Raw genomic sequence first — 20,886 nt, forward strand, 5'->3', positions numbered from 1 at the left:
CAATGCCAGATCCTTAACCCACTGAGCGAGGCCAGGGATCGAACCCGAAACCTCATGGTTCCTGGTCAGATTCGTTTCCTCTGTGCCACGACAGGAACTCCAAGTCTGTGTTCTTGACTACTTACTCTGCAAAGTTCCCTTGAAACTGTTAGGGGGCAGCTCCTTGGCCCACAGGACTGAGGAACCATGACCCGCCCTCCGGGAGCCCAGCGTCCCCTCCAGACAAGATGAACAGACGGAGTGCGGCCATGGTAGTAGGTGCCAAGTGCATGGCCGGTCAGCAAGTGCAGAAGGAGCTGGGGCAGCAGTGTGGGCTGCACTGGCCACTAAGGCTGGGACAGGTTCAGCCAGAGGAAGAGAGAGAGGAGGGCCTTCCTGGGCCAACTGCACAAGCTCCTTGGCAGAAGCAGGCAGAACAGTGAGGCGGGAGGCAGGGAGCAACGAGGCTGAAGGGCCGAAATAGCAGGAAAGCGGAGAAGGCGCAGGGGTCAGGTGCTGGAGGGCCCAGAACGGGTTGCAGTTCTGCGGAGGGCGGGAGTCTTCCTCCACCGAAGGCAGAAAAGCCTGGGGGAAGAGTTGACACTTAGCAGGATGTCCTCTCTGAGGCCCACAGCTTCCTTCAGTGTCTGGCTGGGCCGAGAGGGTTGGTGCCAAGAAAGAACATGGTTGGGGTGAGGTCACAGCAACGGACAGAGCGGAGCTCCCTTTCCTGGGGGAGGCGAGATGGCAGTTGTCAGCAGTCCCCCTGACCCTGCTATGGCAGCTGTGGCCTCGGGAAAGGTCCCATGGCTGGTGGCACCTTCAGAGACTCACCAGCCACTTTTTAAATTTTAAGATCCTCCGAAGAGGATCTGTCCAACCAGTGGTGTGCTGGGAAACGTTTAACAACTGGCTTTCTTGGGGGTGGGGTGGAGCACTGTTTTGTAGCAATTGATGGTTTTCCTGGTATAAATACTCCCATATGGCTGATACCAGTGTCACTGAAGACAGAGCTGGGGAGAGTCACACACGGTTGACTGTCCTGAGGTTGGCTGTCGTGAGCCAATCTGAGTGCTGCTTCCAGCTCCGCCCGATCCCGTGGCTCCAACAGTGGCCTTAGCAGGGAGGAAGCAGCCAGTCATTGTGTGTCCCAGAGAATCAGGGCTCTCAGAGCCCTCTGGCTCTTGCCATGGAGGGCACCTGGCATCTTATCCTAGTCAGCTGCAGCTGCAGTCCTGTAAGAGTTTATGCGTGGGTCCAGGGGCTCCACCTGTGGGCATCAAAGTCAAAAAGCACCAAGGACCCAGAAATCTTAGGTTCGAGTCCCAGAAGGAAGCTGTGGAGCAGCTGAGACCAAAGAGAACGCAGGAGTCGCATGTGGGCGGCAGGCCTGGCCTCACCAGCCTGGTACCCACATTTCATTTGCTGGCCAGTCTTCAGGACCACTTGTCAAAAGACCCATCCTGTAATCTTGCGCCTTCTTGCCCTCCTTCTGCATCTCCTGGGGTCGGCCCTAAGGGACTGAGATCAAGGCTCAGGGGGTACCTGCGAGGACGGACCACAGACACTCCCCCCTCCCAGGCCAAGGGGGCAGCTCAGGGGGGCAGGAGGAGCCAGTTGTGGAAGCTTCTGGAGGCTCCCTGTGGGCCTCCCACCTTGGCTGCCCACAGGTGCTGGGGGCGGGGGTTGGGTTCCCTGGCCAGCTGAGGCCTTTGCCCGGAGGTGGAACATGAGTGGTGAGGTCGCAGCTGTGGCATCCCCGGGGTCCCCCAAGGGCACTCTCATTGTCCCGGGAAACCTCACCCTTCTCTCCTGCTTGCCCCCCCTTCCTCACCACCTGCTATAGGTTTTTCATCATCAAAGAGAGCTTTCTTCTTTACTACTCTGAGAGCGAGAAAAAGAGCTTTGAGACCAATAAATACTTCAATATACATCCGAAGGTGAGGGGGCGTGTCCCCAGGGCCACAGCGAGGGAGGGGCCTGCGGGGGCTGCGTGGGGTGGTATTCTCTGAGGGTAAGGTACTATCTGATGTCTTGCTCTGATCTCCCAGAGAGTCTGGAAAACAAATCCAGACATCCTGGCCTCTCCTGGACGGGGTCCCCCACCCTCCTGTGCCCCACCCCTCATGAATTCTGGTCTGGCTTCCAGCCTGGGGCCCTTGACAAGACCTGGCTATGGCTGAGGGCTCCCAGAGGCCTTGAGTGACCTGGGTGGGGTGGGGGGCCACCTCTTCTGGTTCTCTCTCAGGGTGTCATTCCTCTGGGGGGCTGCCTGGTGGAGGCCAAGGAAGAGCCCAGCATGCCCTACGCCATGAAAATCTCCCACCAGGATTTCCACGTGAGTAGGGCTCTCCCCTCGGCCTGGGCTCAGCAGGGCCAGAGCCACTTCTCTGGGACCCCAGGCTCCCTCCCAGTGGGCTGGCCCGGGAGGGGTGTCAGTGACTGAGGGATGTGGGCTAGGAGAGCAGAGCAGGGCCTGGAGGAGGCTCGCGGTGGCCTCCATCGTCCTCAGGGTGGCCTCTTCTCAGGTACACCCGTGGCTCCTCTTCCTGGCAGGGAAACATCTTGTTGGCTGCCGAGTCCGAGTTTGAGCAGACCCAGTGGCTGGAGATGCTGCAGGAGTCTGGGAAGGTGTAAGTGCCCATGGGCAGGAAGGGGACAGACTGAGGGTCCAGAAGGGGAAAGGGTGTGCGCTGGGCCAACCCTGATCTTCTGCCTCTCTGCTGGGATCCCCGTGGGCACTGAGGACCCCGGGAGAGGGCAGGGAGCGGGGGACAGGGCTGTGGGAGCTGGTGAGGGTGGGAAGAGGAGACAGACTAGGTTTAGCATATCTATGGCGGGTGGGGGTGGGGGGTCTTGTCCAGGGTCGCAGGTGGCAGACATAGACACTGTTTGTCCCTCAGTTCTTGGGAGCAAATCCAGCATTCATCACCAGGAGGATGTGGCCGCCTCCCGACACCCATCTCCTCTCCCCTGGCCCATAATGAATCCCAGCACTGACTGGAGCTGGTACTTTGTAGATCAGAGTCCAGATCACAGAAACCTCCAGCCCAGCATGGCCCCTTTGCACACAAACCCCTGTCCCAGCACCTGCCTATTCATGCTGGGTCTGCGTTTAGTTCCGCAAATAATACTGAGTACCTGCCCCGTGCCAGGCCTTGTGCCAAGTGGTCAGCATTCAGTGGTGCAGAAAGCAGCCTGGGAAGCAATCTCTTCCTTGCTCCAAATATTAATTATGTTAAGATGATCAGTAGGTTCAGTGATTTTTCAACCTGCTCCTTCTATCATAAATGATTATCAGACGATGGATACTTCTATCTAGTATTTTATTAGAGATTGCAAAATGCCATTCTGCCATTCCTTCTAAACCTATAATTAGCACTCTTTTGTAAAGAAGTTTTCTCTTATCAACTATTTAGTTGCCATAAAGTATAATCGATATAGGAAAGGCATGGTACATGCTTGATTCTTTGTTAATTCACAGAATAGTGATTAAAGCAGAAATAGTCTTTAAAGACAACTTGTAAGGGTTTTTTTTTTTTTTTGGAAGAAGAGTATTATTATGATTTCATGGATTAAAATTTAAACCTAAAATATAAGTTAAAAAAAAAAAACAAAAACCCAGCCCATGGGGGCCCACTTTGCAGCCTGGGCCAGCCTCCGGGGACAGTAACTGATTGATGCTGGTGGCATGCCCAGAGCCACAAGTGCCAGGGTGAATGCGAGCTGGCATGCGGCATCTCCAGGGGATTCTGGAGAGAAAGGGTGGCCGGTACATGCCCTGCACATCCTCCTTCTCCCCACCCTTCTGTTTTAACGATTCTGTGTTTCTTCCTCTTCTCTCTTGTCCCATCTGCCCTCCCTCCCCAGGACCTGGAAGAATGCCCAGCTGGGAGAAGCCATGATCAAAAGCCTGGAGGCCCAGGGGCTGCAGTTGGCCAAGGAGAAGCAGGAGTACTTAGGTTGGCTGCGGGATCGGCTGGAAACCGAGGCTCCCTGACGGCAGCATGTCAGGACCAGGGGCTGCTGCCAGGGGCTCAGTGCGGGACTGAGGGCGCGTGTATTGGTGGAGCTTGGGTGGAGATTAGCTCAGAGCCTGGAGGACTTTAGGGCGTGGTGCTTGTCCTTTGGGTCAGCATAGCAGGAGGCCAGAGAGCCTGGGGGTTGAGAACCTGGGCTATGGACCCAGCTTAGTCATTTCTCCATCCACTGTGTGCATCAGGCAGCTCAGCCTGAGCCTCCATTTCCTCCTTCTTAAAATGGAGACAAACTGCCCCCAGCTTTTAGAGGTGGCATGGGGATCTGGTTAAATGGGATCAGGCACACAGTAAGGGCCCCACAGGTGCCCTTAACACCTGTCCTGGGCCCCAGGTCCTGAACTTGGCTCCAGTTCCCACCCTCAGCCTATTTTAGGGTTCTAAGGCCCTGTGCCCCTGGCTGGCTGGCAGGCGTGCTCTGTTTGCCAAAGAAGATGAGTCTAGGGAGTTGGTCCTTTGCTGCCAGGGGACCCCCTCCCCTACTGCCTCCTTACACACATAAAACCCCGACACTGGTTCCCCTCCACCCACGCTAGACACCCCTCTGCCCTCAGGACCCGCCCGGCCTCACTAGCCAGACACCAGTGCAGAGGTTAACAGCGCCCCAGGGAGCGCAGAGACCCACCTGAGCTCTCAAAGATGATCTGTCCTTGTCTTGTGAATGCTCAAGGCAGGGACAGTGATGGGACTGGAGGGGAGCAACTCAGACCAGCACAGGGCTTCCATTGCCGGGAGCTGGCCCCACCCTCTGACTGGCCTGGGCTCGGCAGGTGCTGGGGGTGATGGCGGTGATCACAGGCCCTGAGCCTCAGAACTGGACCTGGAGTGAGCTTTTCCTGAGAGTGTGTGTGCTTGCTTTGGCAGACAAACTGATGGAGGAGACGGAAGAACTCTGCCTTCAGAGGGAGCAGAGAGAGGTAGGGTACACGGAGGCCTCTGCCCACCGCCTCCCGCTCGGCGGGCGTTTCACCTCCCTCTTGGGGGTGTCCTGGCTGGTGTTCCTGGCACGGGGGAATGGTGGAGGGGAGATGGGCACCCGGGCCACTGGCTGGGAAATCAGATGTGCAGAGCGAGGAGGCCCATGAGAGGACAGTGCTTGCGACTTGCTGTGGCTTCTAAGCAAGATGTGGATTTCTCCTTGCCAGTCCCTGGGGAGGAAAGCCAGAAGGGTTGGTGATCACTTTCTAGAGAAAAGGCCATTCAAAAAAATGGATAAGCCGTGTCAGGGAGTAAGGAGAGGCTTGTCACTGGTGATACTCACAAAAGGCGACCGTGGCCTCTCTCATCCATAGAAGGGCTTCTGACACCATAAAGGGCTTCTGATTGGGTTGGATAAGAGCAGAGGTTCCTTTATCCTCTCAGTGTCAACGTACAAGTTCTTAGGAGGCCACGCATTGGCCGGAGACAGGCTATGGGGGAAGGGAGACCCTTGCCTCATTTGAGGGTGGAGGGCGGCTGAAATCCGCATCATTTGGGATCTCCGTGCCACGCTGGGTCTTGCCTGTTCTGAGAAGTCATTGCCACCCCTGGAGGGCAGGGAAAGGTAGTGATGAGCAGTGCTGACTGGGAGCCAGGCTGCCTGCCTGTGTCTGAATTATATCTTCATTGCTTCTGGCTGTGTGACCTTGGGCAAATTACCTAACCTCTCTGAACATTAATAGCCTCAAGTGAGACTTGGGGATAATAATAAAACCCATCTTATCAGGGATGTTGTGCAAATTAAGTAAGATGTTACTTATAAAGCGCTTGGACAAGAGTACATGCTTAATGAACATCTGTGTTTATTAGTATTACGATCATTAATTATGAGCCCATCCTGCACTTGAACTACTGAAATTGCACCTCTGCAGTCAGATTCTTAACCCACTGCACCGCAGCAGGAACCCCTGCCTGGTTCCTTTCCATTGTCTCTCCTAGGCAAGTCCAAGGTTGGGCCCATCAGCCTGGGCTCAGTGCTTGCCTCTCTGACTTGACGCTTGCAAACTCCTTATCCTTCCCAGCTGACCCTCAGCAGGCTTGAAAACAGGCTGTGTAGCACCCAAATAACTCCTGGAGCCTAGCAGAGCACTTGGCCCAGGATGGGTGCTTGATAAATGTTGTGGAATGACTGAATGGATGGTTTGGATTCTGCTAATTTTACATTTCATCATGATGTTAATCCAGTAGGACAACCCACCCTCATTCTTCTTCTTCCAAAATTTGATCAGATATTCTTGCCCCTTTGTTATTCCAGCTGGACATCAGTATCATTTTGTTGGAGTTCCCGTGGTGGCTCAGTGGATAACGAATCTGACTAGCATCCATGAGGACGCAGGTTCCATCCCTGGCCTTGCTCAGTGGGTTAAGGATCTGGCCTTGTTGTGAGCTGTGGTGTAGGTCGCACACATGGCTTGGATCTGGCGTTGCTGTGGCTGTGGTGTAGGCTGGCAGCTACAGCTCCGATTCGACCCCTAGCCTGGGAACCTCCGTATGTGGCAGGTGCGGCCCTTAAAAAAAAAAAAAGCAAGCAAGCAGCATCATTTTGTCAATTACCCCCCCAAACAACACCTCCTCAAAAAAAAAAAACGAAACAAAACAAAAACCCAAACCAAAACAAACAAAAAAGAGAATCACGTGGTGTATTTGTATCCGGATTGCAAGGATTTGAGGATTGGCACCGTGAGGGCACTGAGCCCTCCCCCTCCCCCTAGCCCCGCCACCCGGCAGTGTGTGTCCCTCTCTGGTGCCGCTCTCATCCAGGTGCCTCCCACATTAGAGTTTTGGCATTTTCTTCATACGGTTCTATACATTTGGAGAAGTGAGACTTCTGATGGATGGTCAGCTACTTAAAGGCAGGTAATTTAGGAAGCCAGGGGATGGTGTGGAGTGACAGACACAGCCACTGGCAGGGAGAGATAGACTTATCCATCAGAGAGGCTAAATCTGGGGCAGCAGTCAGCCCGAGGAAAATTTAGACTCTCTATCTAGGTCTTTAGCCAGGAAATGAGGCCAGCAGAGACCCGCTGCTCACAGGCCTCGCTTAAAGCCATAGCACACTGAAGGAGGCAGGCCTGCCAGCTGTGAGCTTCCTGGTTGCGGGTATAGAATGTGGGCAAGACTCACCTGGGCCCAGCTGGTACCGCAGGAGGCTGCTCTGGGCTGGCAGGAGGGAGAGGATTGTGTTCAGCTTCATGGTCAGGGTCGCATGCCCGTGTCGGCTGCATTCTCTCGATCTAGAATAGAACTCACCAAGTCATTCGGTCAAGGGTTTTCCTCCCTTAACTTGCCCATCTATGTTATGGGTCTGCCTGAACCCTACACATTTCCCATCTCCGTTCCAGGTCATGGAGGTGACCTGCGAGTGACTTGCTTGGGCCACTTAGAAAGGCTATTTGGTACAATGGCCCAGTGATAAGATGCAGAGTCTCTGGTCTCCAGGAGGCAGTGTGGTTGAAAGGGAGACTCAGGGTCTGGGGTTAGTCTATCACTGACTCTGCACCCAGGGCAAATTAGCCTCTGTGATGCTCTAGTAAGAGTGATGGCTCTGCCTGGCTAGCCCCCAGGTTGCTGTGAGGCTCGGTGAGCTAGAACGCAGGGAGTGCTCTGTGGTCCAGAAGGCCGGTGCTGATGTGCGCTGCAGGATGGTGGAGCCCTGACATCCTCCATGGGCAGAAAGAGCCCAGGACTTTAGGGACATGAGCTGAATTTTTTTTTTTTTTTTTTTTTTTTTTTTTTTTGTCTTTTTGTCTCTTTGCCATTTCTTGGGCCGCTCCCGAGGCATATGGAGATTCCCAGGCTAGGGGTCGAATCAGAGCTGTAGCCACCGGCCTACACCAGAGTCACAGCAACACGGGATCCGAGCCGCGTCTGCAACCTACATCACAGCTCACAGCAACGCCAGATCCTTAACCCACTGAGCAAGGCCAGGGATCAAACCCACAACCTCATGGTTCCTAGTCGGATTCTTTAACCACTGCGCCACGACAAGAACTCCTTGAGCTGAAATTTTAAAGGGAGCCATCCTGGGTTGGCCTGCCCCGGGGTCAGATGGCAATGCCCTTCCTTGGGCCCCAATCCGTCAGGTGTCCCTTTCTCCTGTGGCCTCATCACTCTCATCCCCTGAAAGAGGGCAGCCCGCCTACCTTTCCTTTTCTGGCTCAACAGTGAGGGCTCAGCCTTGCACGTGGGCAGGCACATGGGAAATCAGAACTGTCTCGGGACAGGCAGGCAGGACTCTTGCCTCACAGGGTGCTCCCAGTCAGAACTCAGACCCGCTTCAAGATGAGGCTCTTTGCCGACCTCCCTGATGGATGTTGATCCTGATCCTTTCATGGGCAGCTCACTGTTTTGCGAGGTGTCCTTTGCATCATCCCTCGGTTATTTGAAAGCTCTTCCTCTCGTGGAGCTGGACGTTCCTGTCTAGCGATTTCTTTCCAGTCTCATACTTGGGTCCAAAATCAGTAGGATAAGCATGACGTGGTGGGGAAAAGCTGCACTGCAGCAGGTCTCAGCTGACCTCAGTCAGCGGCAGGGGTGCCTCAAACACTTACGTGATCTTGGGCCAAAAGAATAGAAGGTTCCATGGAGTTCCCTTCGTGGCTCAGTGGTTAATGATCCTGACTAGCATCCAGGAGGATGTGGGTTTGATCCCTGGCTTTGCTCAGTGGGTTAAGGATCCAGCATTGCCATGAACTGTGGTGTAGGTCACAGATGCAGCTCGGATCCCACGTTGCTGTGGCTGCGGTGTAGGCTGGCGGCTGTAGCTCCAATTCCACCCCTAGCCTGGGAACCTCCATGTGCCGCAGGTGTGGCCCTAATTCTGGCTAGTGCAGGTTTACACGCTGTGTTCCACTCCAGTCAGCATTCTTAGGCTACACCTGGACATCAGCTTCATTTGAGAGTCATCCAGGAGTTCCCATTGAGCTTATTGTGTTAAGAATCCGACATAGTGTCCTGAAGATGCAAGTTCGATCCCTGGCCTCGATCTGTGGCGTAGACCAGCAGCTGCAGCTCGGATTCAGCTCCTAGCCCGGAAACTTCCACATGCCACAGGTGTAGCCCTAAAAAAAAAAAAAAAAAAAATCATCCAGATGGAACAAATGATGGAAAAGAAGTGAGTGACCAGGAAGGAGAGTGTCTTTTGTCTTTCTTTTAATATAGAACTTTCTCCCCAATGCTAGAAATCATGTTCCTTGTAGAAAATTTGGAAAACATGAAGAAGAAAGCACATTTTATCCTTAACTCCACAGGTGATAGACAACTATGGTCAATTTTAAGTATTTTTCCTTCAAGTCTTTTTTTCCTATATATTATTATTATATCTATTTTAAACATAATAGGGTCATATGAGATATTCAGCTTTATGGCCTTTTTCATGACACCTTTAATTTTACCTTCGTTAACACTGTACCTTCAGCAATTTTCCACGTCAACATTCTCTGAAAACATCCTTTTTTTTTAGGGCCGCACCCACAGCATATGGAGGTTCCCAGGCTAGGGGGTGAATCAGAGCTGTAGCTGCCAGCCTACGCCACAGCCACAGCAATGACAGATCCAAGCCGGGTCTGCACGCTACAACACAGCTCATGGAAACGCTGGATCCTTAACCCACTGAGCGAGTCCAGGGATCGAACCTGCCTCTTCATGGATGCTAGTCAGATTTGTTTCCGCTGAGCCATGATGGGAACTCCCTGAAAACATGACCGAGCACTGAGGCATCGTATGTGATGTTCATTCATCTATTTTTGGACATCCAGGCTGTTTTCACTATCACAAGTTATGTCCCAGTGAATGTCTTGGTGCATAAGTCTCGATCTATTTTTCTAATTATTTCCTTAGGATAGATTCCTATAGGTGCAATTACTGACTTCAAGGGCAATAACTTTTCTGACACCTGATGCCTATTGCCGAATTGCCAAATTTGTATCTAGTGACCCTCCCACCAGCACTACAAAGACATTTCCATGGGGTTCGAATCATTTACCTTCTCTCATTTTCAATTACAAAAAGATGTCCCAGTGTAACAATAGTAAGTAAAGGGCAATATTTGCAAGTTGGAATGTTGGAGAAAGGGGCTCTCCAGACTGAGAGGCTAAGGTTGTGGGATGGTGTCTTCTAGATGGCCTGTGATCTGGTTCTGAAGCAGCAGGAGCCAGGTGCCCTTGTGATTTTTCAGGTCTAAGCTCAGGGATGCTTAGAGCCTGTAAATTCCCCCGGCCCCTGAAGAGCCCTGCCAGAGCAGGCAGAAGCCACCAGAGAGAGGAAATAATAAGGTTTTCCGAATCTGAGGCCACAGAGAGGTTTATCGTCATTTGCAATGCCATGTGTCAGAGAATGTATTAAAATAGAGGTTTTCAAACTTGCTAAACCTTTAAACTCTTTCATTAAAAAGGGGAGGTGTTGGAATTCCCATCGTGGTGCAGAGGAGATGAATCCGACTAGGAACCATGCGGTTGCGGGTTCGATCTCTGGCCTCGCTCAGTGGTTTAAGGATCCGGCGTTGCCATGAGCTGTGGTGTAGGTTGCAGACGCGGCTCGGATCTGAGGTTGCTGTGGCTCTGGCGTAGGCTGGCAGCTGTAGCTCCCATTGGATCCCTAGCCTGGGAACCTCTATATGCCATGGGTGGGGCCCTAAAAAGACAAAAAGAAAAGGGGGGGATTGTGTCTACAATAATACATTTTTAATTGTATTTATATCATGTCTATATATGGATGGCTATGTCAGTTTCTACCATGTGCGCCCCCCAAATGTTAGTGGCTTTGAATGGCAAAGGTCTATTTCTCAGCTACATGGGACAGCTGGGGGCTCTGCTTCACGCCTCCTCTTTCAGGGATCTGGGCTAGTGGAGCCTTCACTGTTGCAGCAGCACTGGCTGCCACGGCAGGGAAGGGAACATGGCACATCTTGCCTTGTGTCCTAAAGGCGTCTGCCTGGAAGTGAAGGCAACATACTGATGCTCACTTTCCATTAGCCACAGCCAGTCCCATGGGCCCACCCGGCTTTTGCAGGTAGACTGTGGCCGTGCCGTGTGCCCGGAGGGTCATCAGAACACTTGTGAGCCGTCCTCGTGGTGACCATTAGTAAGCCACGCCCAAAGTGCCAATAATAATTAGAAGGGAAGGAAATTGTGGCTTTGGGGATAAGAAGCTTTAAGGATGGAGTTCCTATTGTGGCTCAGCAGGTTAAGAACCTGACATCATGTCCATGAGGATGCAGGTTTGATCCCTGGCCTCGCTCAGTGGATTAAGGATCCAGCATTGCTGTGAGCTTCGGTGTAGGTCGCAGATGCAACTCGGATCCGGTGTTGCTGTGGCTGTGGTGTAGACCACACCTGCAGCTCTGACTCGTCCCCTAGCCTGAGAGCTTCCATATGCCACAGGTATGGCCATAAAAAGGAAGAAAAAAAATCAGACTCTTCCTTTCCCTTCGGGTTTTATTTCTTCTCTGATTCTCCTCAAATCCAATGGCACCTTCTCTTACACGCAGCCCCACTCCCTAGCAGGGTACCATTATCCTTGAGAACAAAACCCCTGGGTGGAAAATGAGGGCATAATTTAGAGCTAGAAGATGAGGCAGAAAGTGGATCTAGAAATAATATCCTCCCACGGCATAACATATGGAGGAACAAAACAATTGTCACAAGATGCTCTTAGCCACCCTTCACTCGGAGCGTCCCCCCGTTCACACCTGCCATTGAACCCCAGGAAAACAGGAACCCTGGGGTGGCACCTGTTTGCTGGGAAAGCACTCATGTTGCTGGCTTTGCCAAGGGGACTGGTCTGACCCCCGGGGCCAGCCTGCCCTGGGCTTTCTGGCTCTCCTGTGCCCTTAGGGCTGAGTACAGACAGGGGAAGCTGCAGACACCTGTGCTCATTGTTGCTCAGATGCTTTGAGGAAAAAGTCTTTATTCTCTGACTGTGGGGTTGGGAATGGGTTGTGGTTTTTTTTTTTTTTTTTTTTTTTTTTTGCTTCTTCTAACAAATGCCACTCCAGGGATCTTTAATGGAAATATACACACACGGATTTCCCTCCAGGACTTGGGAACCGGCCAACACGCCTTAGGGTGTAAATGACTGAAGTTGCCCAGCAAAGCAGCCATCTAGGGAATTATCATCACATCCATTTGCAGGAAATCATGTTGAGACCATCCCTAACCCTGGCCCTCAGCATGCTGAGTGCGTTTTAAATGAGCCCAGCCCAGTCCAGCCCAGCCCAGCCCAGATTTTGGTTTCGTTGAGACTGGGTCACTGAGGGGGGCCCAGGGCTCCTCAGGGCCTCATTCCAAGTCTGGTCCAGATTGTGCTGAACCCCAGACAGTTCCCTGGGTTAGAGTGGGGCTTCCGGACCACAGGAGCCCTTTGCAGCCATGACTCTTTTCTTTCTCTCCTGTTCTCTTCAGGAGCTCGAGCGCCTGAACCAGGTGCTGGAAGCTGAGAAGCAGCAGTTCGAGGAGGTGGTTCAGGAGCTGAAGATGGAACAGGAGCAGATCAAGAGGTGGCAATGATGGCACCCGAGGGGCGGGAGGAAGGCGCGCCCAGGTCAGGGCGTGGAGGACCCGTGTTTCCCATAAGGCTGGAAAGCCGCCCCCTGACTTGATAACTTGGTTTAGATTTGTTGTCCCAATGGTCCAAGCCTTGGGGTGTGCCCAGAAAAGGCTATAGACCCCATTCCAGGGGGCCACATCTGCACACTGGGGCATGGGGCACAAGCAGGTGCAATCAGACATCCCCACAAGCCACAAGCCCCTCCTGCCTCCACCAAACCTCCCTTTCCTGGGGCAGACAGGACAGGCTGGTCTGCAGGTGGTGTTAGCCAAAACCCCCGATGTCCCTTGTCTTTCCTGTAGTCGCTTCGTATTCTGGCTAATGATGTCTTTCCCTTGGGATCTGTAGTCCACGTAGGGTTGGCAAACCCAGTTGCACATTATAATCATTTAAGATTAGATGATTGGATGATCAGATCATATAAGATTAGACTCTCCTGAAGCTAGCACCTGGAAATCTGTATTATAAAAAGTTCTCCAGGGAATTCCCATCCTGGCTCAGTGGAAACAAATCTGACTGGTATCTCTGAGGAGGCAGGTTCGATCCCTGGCCTCATTCAGCAGGTTAAGGATCCAGTGTTGCCGTGAGCTGTGATATAGGTCACAGATGTGGCTCAGATCCTGTGTTGCTGTGGCTCTGGTGTAGGCTGGCAGCTACAGTTCCTATTCGACCCCTAGCCTGGGAACCTCCATATGCCTCAGGTGCGGCCCTAAAAAGAAAAAAAAAGTTCTTCAGGTCATTCTGATGCAACCTATCCATGAACTTGGAGACACCTGCTCTGGGTACTGTTGGTGGTGCTGCTTGTTGGCACCACCGCCGCCGTTATCATCATCACCTTCACCATCACTATCAATGATCAGCGATAGTCTGGAAAGAATTTTCGTGTAAAATTGAAAGCCATTAGACACTGTATTTGGGGGTGGGGAGAAGCTCAGAGGATCTCCCAAACTAATAGCCAAGTACCTACTCACTTTCAGAATTCTGCCAGACATTAGAATAGAAGATAAGTCCTCTCCCTTGAGGGTCTGGTTGGGAAAACCAGGCTCACGCCCAGGAGCATCAATACAGGAATATACAGCCAGGTGCTCCAAGACATAGCGTGGATTCCTTGGGTCGTAGGAACCGAGATATATGTGTGACTCTCGTAGACTTGGATTGAGGGGTGGGTAGAAGTTGGAACATTGGACAGAAGGGTGAGGCATCTCAAGCAGGAGGGTGGCAACTGGGTGTAAGGGCCTGAGGGGGCCCAGGCTTGTTAAGAAAACAGCAAGGGAAGTTCCCATTGTGGCTCAGCGGTAACCAGCCTGCTTAGTGTCCATGAGGATGCGGGTTTGATCCCTGGCCTAGCTCAGTGGGTTGAGAATCTGGCATTGCCATGAGCTGTGGTGTAGGTCGAAGATGCAGCTAGGATCTGGCATTGCAGCAGCTGTGGCATAGGCCTGCAGCTGTAGCTCTGATTAGACCCCTAGCCTGGGAACCTCCATGTGCCACAGGTGTGGCCCCCAAAAAGAAACACACACACACACACAAAACAAACAGCAAAGGAGTTTGTCACCCCAGAGAAGGGTCCCAGCCACATCCTATGTCCGAGTGAGAATGAAGGGCTGTCCAGGAAGGATGGTGGTGAGGGCTTGGTTTCTCCATCACCCCTCTCTGCCCTTGGGGTGGCCCTGGATTTATTCTGAGAGATGTACGTGCACCTGGAGCAAGAGACGTCAGCCTTCATTCAGCCCTGGGCCCCTATAGCTGCGGGCAGGACCCAGCCACACAGGGACTGACCTTCCAAAGACCCCCTCTGAGCCCTAGAGGGAGGCAAAGCGGAAGCCACAAAGGGGCCTGGGAGGGATGGGCACTGCCATAACCAGCCCTCTGTCCCTGCAGGGAGCTAGAACTGACGGCAAGATGCCTCAAGGGTGTGGAGCAAGAGAAAAAGGAGCTGAGGCACCTCACGGAATCCTTACAGCAGACACTGGAGGTGAGGGGCCCCTGGCTGGCTGGCTGGCTGGGTAGGCCATGGGCTGTGGTTTTTACCAACCAGAGGGTTATCTGCAAGGGAACAGGGCATGAAGGCCGCTCATCTAACTCATCTCTGTGGACCACTGGGAACTCCAGCCAACTCATGAGGCCCAAAGCAGGATCCAGGGGGCAAATACAAGTTTGCCTTTGCTGTGACCATGGCCTTAGGAAATCCAGCTTCTTCAGTGCTTATACTTTGTATACAAGATGGAGGAATGGGTGATTGGGTGGATGATGGGCGGCCCACCACCTCCTTCTCGTGGCTCCTTCACTTAGCTGCTCGCAGGTGAAATTGAACATTTCAGGGAACTCCACTGCCAGGTCACCTCCACGTGAGAGCACAGAAACGGAGGGAGGAGGAGGCAGCATGTGTCCAGGACAAGGTGCGAACTCCAGCCACAGCCTTTCCTCCCCTCCTGGCCCTTCTCCCTCTGCTGCCCCTCCACACTTAGCACAATGACCCAACCTCTGCTTCAAACCACTGAGCACACATGCTGGGGAAGCCACGCCCTTCACCCTCCGCACCTGCCACCCAGGATGTGCGCTCACCTCTTCTCTGGAGGATGCTTTCCTCCTTCTAAGTATCACCTCCTTCGAAGACTCACCTTCGACAAGTCTCCCTGACTCTTGTAGGGAGGGATTTGCTCTGAGCTCTGGGTTTCCACCGCACTTTGTGCGCCTGTCCTGCACTTGACACACGAGGTTGTGTTTTCCAAATGGTGAGCTTCCCTAGACTATGGCTCAAGGTCCCTTCAAGCCCAGGACCTTGAGTGAGCCAGGCACATCGTGGGGGATGCACAGTTCATGAACTGCCTTGTAAATGGCAAGATTTCTCTTCTCCCTCGATTGCCTGGGGCTTTGTGGTGCCTTTATTTGGTTATCTTTCTCTGACTCAAATCAGAGGAGGTGGTCCACATGGGTAGTTTCAACTCCAGGATGTCTGAGGAGTGCAAGATCCCAGTCTGATAAGTGGGGAGAATTTTAAATCTGCTCTTGGGCTGGTTCCTGTAAGGGGGTGGGGCATTTCACATGAGCCCAACATGCTCCCTCACTTGTCCCTGGGGGAACAAGGACCCCAGCAGCTCATGGTGCTGGGCCCTTGGGTCCCCATTGCAGCAGGTGCCACTGGAAGCCGCACTGGCTCCCCTGGCTCCCTCAGTGGAGGAGTAGCTTACTGCAGTGGGAGCAAAGAGACCCTGGTTGGCCTTTTACGTCAAGGGAAGGATGAAGACATTTCAGGTGACCCTCGGAAGACAGAGAGGAGGGCACCACTTCCCTGGAATTGAAAGGCAGGTGACAGCAGCCTTGACGGGAAACTGACTTAGGCTTTTCCCCTTCCTCTTCTCCCCCCCTCCCCATGCCAGGAACTCTCCATAGAGAAGAAGAAAACCCTGGAAATGCTGGAGGAGAATGAGAACCAGCTGCAGGCGCTGGCCAATCAGAGTGAGAAGCCCCCTCCCAGCGGGGGTCTCCATAGCAACCTGAGGCAGATCGAGGAGAAGATGCAGCAGCTCTTGGAGGAGAAGCTCCTGGCGGAGAAGCGGTGAGGGAGTCCTCTGAATCCACTGGGGTGACTCTGCTTGAACTGGATACCTGGGCTCTTGGGTTCAGTTGGCCTTGATCAAATGGGTGGCTCACTTTCTTTTGCCAAGGACTCAGTTTCCCCACCAGGAAGATAGGAAGCAATCCTTCGCTACCCTAAGATGACTTGATAATTGTCTCTTGCAGTCATGTGACCTGTACAGACTGTCATGGGGTCGATCTAATAGCGCCATGTGGCAGCCTGGCAGGTCCTCTCAGCCCCTTTTTTACAAATGAGGAAACTGAACCTTAGAGGGGTTGGAGGACCCTCCTGAGCTCAGAGAATTAGCAAGACTTGGACCCAAGACTCCCCCCACTGACCACACCACCCGCGTCACCACTTGGGGGATAGGACCCAGAAGGTTCAAGGGCTCACAAAGCAGGGCATCTGGGTTTCTCCAGCCAGGTCCCTCCAAGGGGCTGCCCTCCCAGTGGATGCTCCCTTAGCGAGCAGGCACTGAGTGAGCGCTCTCCCTGGGGCAGGATGAAGGAGAACGAGGAGCGCTCGCGGGCTCTGGAGGAGGAGCGGGAGTTCTACTCGACCCAGTCCCAGGCGCTGCAGAACTCGCTGCAGGAGCTGACAGCCGAGAAGCAGCAGGCCGAGCGCGAGCTCAAGGTGCTGCCCCGGGGAGCTCCCGTTGTGGCTCAGCAGATTAAGAACCCAACTAGTATCCATGAGGGTGCAGTTTGATCCCTGGCTCCGCTCCATGGGTTAAGGATCCAGCGTTGCCGTGAGCTGTGGTGTAGTTCGCCGGCATGGCTTGGATCTTGAGTTGCTGTGGCTGTGGTGTTGGCCGGCAGCTGCAGCTCTGATTCGACCCTTAGCCTGGGAACTTCCAGGTGCTGCAGGTGTGGCCCTAAAAAGATTTTTTAAAAACACACACCAAAAAAAAAAACCCCTAAAAAAACAAAAATTAAGGTGCTGGCCCAGCTGCCAGGGTGGTGCTCAGGGCTCTCCCTTCCCCTGGAGACTCACTGCCCTCACTGGGCAGCTTCCTGACTTATCTCTGCATCAGCCAGGTACAGACGAGGGGAGCCCTGGCCTCCCGCATGGCGCGGGGCATCATTGTAGACACCTGCTGTGTGCACAGGCCAAGTCCGACTGTCAGGTGGAGGGCATGAGACATGAAGCAGGGTGTGGCAATTTCTGTCGCACTCTGGAGGTGCGCAAGCCCACTTGAGCCAGGGGTGATCAGGGAGGGCTTCCTGGGGCTGGCAGCTGCCCGCCAGGACCCACGTCCCCCTCCTTGCCTCCGCCCTCAGGCAGAGGTGAAGGTCCGCATGGACCTGGAGAGGCGTCTGCGGGAGGCAGAGGGGGCCTTGCGGAGCCTGGAACAAGGGCTCAACTCCAAGGTGCGGAACAAGGAGAAGGAGGAGAGGATGCGGGCTGACGTGAGCCATCTGAAGAGTAAGCCCTGCCCTTGGTGCTGGCCCAGCCCTAGAGCTCTGCCCAGCGGTCCTGGCCCTGGGGAGCCGCACAGGGCCTGCTGTGCACTGGGGGACCCAGAGGTGCTGATGGAGGCTCCTCTCCAGAGGCCTGCCCGCAGGCTTCTCCTTGGCGTGGCCGCCTTTGGCTCTTGGATCTGGGGTGGGCGGAAAGCCTGCAGTTCCACCCCCGTTGGCAGGGGGCGCTGGTCTCCCAAGGGGTGGGGTCTTCGTATTTCCTTCTCAACCCCACCAGGATCCTGGGGAGGGGAGGGGAGGGGCGGGGCGGGCAGGAGGGGAGGATGCAGTGGAACTGGGGCCGCAGGGTTCTTTGAAGAGTGCATCCGCAACGCGGAGCTGGAGGCCAAGATGCCGGTCATCATGAAGAACTCGGTGTACATACACAAGGCGGCCACTCGCCGCATCAAAAGCTGCCGTTTCCACCGACGCCGGTCCAGCACGTCCTGGAATGACGGTGAGTGTGGCTGACCTCGGGCCCTGGCCTGTGGGATGCTCGCCGGCTGTGGGTGACAAGGGAGGAAGCAGGACAGGGGGGGACGGGGAGGGGCTGGCCCAGCCCGGAGGCCTGACGGTGCGGCCGGAGCCTCCCAGCCTCGGGGCGTCTCCCGGAGGCCCCTCTCCCAGCGTCGCCAGAGCCGGTGGATGCGAGGGGCTGGCGCATGGATGAGGAGGGTGGGGGGCGGGCGGCGTTGGTGACAGGGCTGTGCCCCAGTGGAGGGAGGGCTGCTCATGGCCGGCCCGCGGGGCCACCGTCTCCCCAGTGAAGCCGTCCCAGTCCTTCATGACCTCCCAGCTGGAAGCCAACAACATGGAGGAGCTGAAGGAGGTGGCCAAGCGGCTCAGCCGGGACCAGCGCTTCCGGGAGTCCATCTACCACATCATGGCGACCCAGCCCCAGCCCGGAGCCCCCTCTGCGCTTCCCCGGGGCGGAAAGTGATGGGCGCGCCTCCCCTGCCCCCCCCAAGTCAGTTCCTCATTCCTGGCTGGGGGCGGGAAGGGACGGCAGGGGGAGGCCCAGCTCTACCTGGCTCCTCTGCCCGAGCTCCACCTAGGGGAGGCCAGCCTCACCTCAAAGGACAGGGGGCCACCTCCCTCACGCTCACCCCAGACCCTACCTTTGGGTTGAGGCCAAGCTCATGCAGGCCCAGGCTGGGTGCTGCCTGGTTGTCATGGTAAAGGGAGAAGGGGTCTGGTGGTAGGGAGAGATTTTCTGGCTGGGGAGTCAGGTGGGCAGGGCCCACCACCCCCTGTCTCGCCCACTGTCCCTCTCTGTGACTCTGCCACCGTCCTCACCTTGACACTTGCTTCCCTGGGGCGTCCTAACCCTCCCTTTGCTTCTGAGACCCATAAGCATTCCTCAGTCAAGGCCCCTCATGTCGACACACTGTGGGGTAGGAAGAGCAGACCTGGCATAACAGCTTCTGGGCTGGTGGCACACCACACTTGCCACACACGCCTTTGCTGAGTTGGGCCCTGGCTGAGGGATCACCCACTCACTCCCCTCTCCTCCTCAGGTGAGCTTGCCCACCTGCAGTCTTGGCACCCTCCAAGGAAGACATGACTGCCCCCCCCACCACAATCGCCCTGTATACGAACTGAGGGCCTGGGTCAGAGCTTCAGCTGGTGGCGATGCTGAGGGTCTCTCCCAGAGGACAGGTAGCAGGTCAGCAAGTGGAAGAAAGTGGCCTGGCCCCAGCATTATCACCTCCTGGTTGAGCAGGGAGGTGGCCTCCCTCCCAGCTACAGCAGCCCTGCTGGTCCGTGGAATTCCAGATGTCTGCTCAGCTGCCCAGCTGTGATCACCGTGCTGCCTCCTCTCCCTGCAGAAGATTTTCCCCGGGGAAATAATGTGACCATGAACCCTGGATGATGTGCCTGTGATAAGGCCGGTAGCCAGTAGTTGGCCCAGAGTTATCAGGGGTGAGGCCAAAACATCTCTCTGCAGCTTATGTAAAAGACTCAGCTCTCCAGGGGGCTGAGGACTGTGTGTCCCTCACCCACGGACAGGCTGTCTGCCCTGCTCTTCTCCCTCCAGGCCTTCCCTCCGAAACTGCCTGAGTCTGTTGTTCTCTCCAGCAAAGGGGTGTCCCGGGGGTCAGGGTGCTCGGGACCCTGCTGGTATTACAGGTGCTGATCCTCTGCTGCTGGGCAAACAGAGCCCAGTCTGCGAGGTGGACAGATGGCCACGGGGCAGGGGCCTGCAGCCTTGTGCTGGGGGAAAAGGACTGTCGTTGACTCAAATCGAGTGTGTGGCTACTGCTAGGCCAGCCAAGGCCAGCGGGCTGCTCTGCTCTTGGCTCAGGGCTACCCGCTGAAACGAACTTCAGTGGTCCGTTTTCAGTGGTGGGTGAACTTGGATGGCTTCGGCCAGTCTTTTCCAAGCCTCAGGGGGGAACAGGGGTGGAGGTGCTTCAGAATCAATGCATCTGAAAGGCATAAGTCTAAATGTAAAAGCTTTAAATTATGTAGAAATCTGCATACACCTGGGACTCATTTATCTAACCTGTATGTAAGATGGACTTTCAAATGAGACAGGTTTATAAACCAGGATCACTATTTCAATTTTTTTGTTTTTAAAGAAAATTAATACTGGTTTGCTCTTGGAGAGAGATCTTTTGGAAATTTGCAAATGCATTTTTCCCCTGAGCAAGCGATTAACTAGAGAGGAAAGTGCTTCGTCACGCACATTCACCAATGTCTAATTCCTTTCCTCGTCTTTCCCCCTGTACTTTCCATGCCTCAGGCAAGTCTGGGTTACCTTCAACCAACTGATCAATTCATAAGTATTTGTTTGTTAAAAACTTACTCTGTACCTAACGCTGTAAATAGAAAAAGAGCAACATCTCTGTGAAAATATGTTGGGGTGAAAATTGCTAACTGGAAATATATTGATCTGATTTTTTACAAAAACGAAACCCTATCCCATGGCCAATTAAAAGTGTTTCCTGCCCTAGCACTTGCACCGTGGTCATTGCTACAGAGATGTTGCCCCCTGCAGGCTGAATGTGGAATTATGGGATTGCCCCCTGCGCTCGCTTGTAGGGGAGGAAGTACTCCCCACTGCTACACCTCCAGGGAGTGGCTGCTTAATACTTAAAAGAAAAATCTGTGTTCCCATCCTGAGGTCCTGGCTGTCCCCATATAAGAAGGACTATCAGCTGGATTTTCTTCTGATTTGAGCACGGACCAAAGGGTCAGCGCTGACTGTGCCCGTGGGAAAAACCTCAGGCAGACAAATGTACCTAGTTTGGGGTCTCTACTGGAAATTGACAGTTTTACCTGCTCAGTGGTGGGTGAACTTGGA

At 54.2% G+C, this 20,886-nt stretch overlaps 1 protein-coding gene across 4 annotated transcripts in view; it reads left to right on the top strand.

Annotated features, from left to right (window-relative positions):
• The window catches only part of PLEKHD1 (pleckstrin homology and coiled-coil domain containing D1), a 34,785-nt gene extending 14,117 nt beyond the window's left edge, over nt 1–20,668 (top strand). Inside the window, exons 2-14 of one of the 4 annotated variants that reach the window (XM_005666329.3) lie at nt 1,826–1,919; nt 2,228–2,317; nt 2,536–2,612; nt 3,850–3,941; nt 4,881–4,933; nt 12,395–12,489; nt 14,421–14,514; nt 15,920–16,098; nt 16,620–16,752; nt 17,400–17,544; nt 17,887–18,036; nt 18,344–18,546; nt 19,097–20,668. In XM_005666329.3, the coding sequence (XP_005666386.1) occupies nt 1,826–1,919; nt 2,228–2,317; nt 2,536–2,612; nt 3,850–3,941; nt 4,881–4,933; nt 12,395–12,489; nt 14,421–14,514; nt 15,920–16,098; nt 16,620–16,752; nt 17,400–17,544; nt 17,887–18,036; nt 18,344–18,519 (1,378 nt within the window). In that variant the 3' untranslated portion in view covers nt 18,520–18,546; nt 19,097–20,668. Of the gene's footprint in view, nt 1–1,825; nt 1,920–2,227; nt 2,318–2,535; nt 2,613–3,849; nt 3,942–4,880; nt 4,934–12,394; nt 12,490–14,420; nt 14,515–15,919; nt 16,099–16,619; nt 16,753–17,399; nt 17,545–17,886; nt 18,037–18,343 lie in introns of all 4 variants that reach the window. The other 3 variants (XM_013978299.2, NM_001174165.1, XM_021098105.1) reach the window with 3 other exon arrangements.

The sequence above is a fragment of the Sus scrofa genome, chromosome 7 (assembly GCF_000003025.6).
Source record: "Sus scrofa isolate TJ Tabasco breed Duroc chromosome 7, Sscrofa11.1, whole genome shotgun sequence".
Classification (NCBI taxonomy): Eukaryota; Metazoa; Chordata; class Mammalia; order Artiodactyla; family Suidae; genus Sus; species Sus scrofa.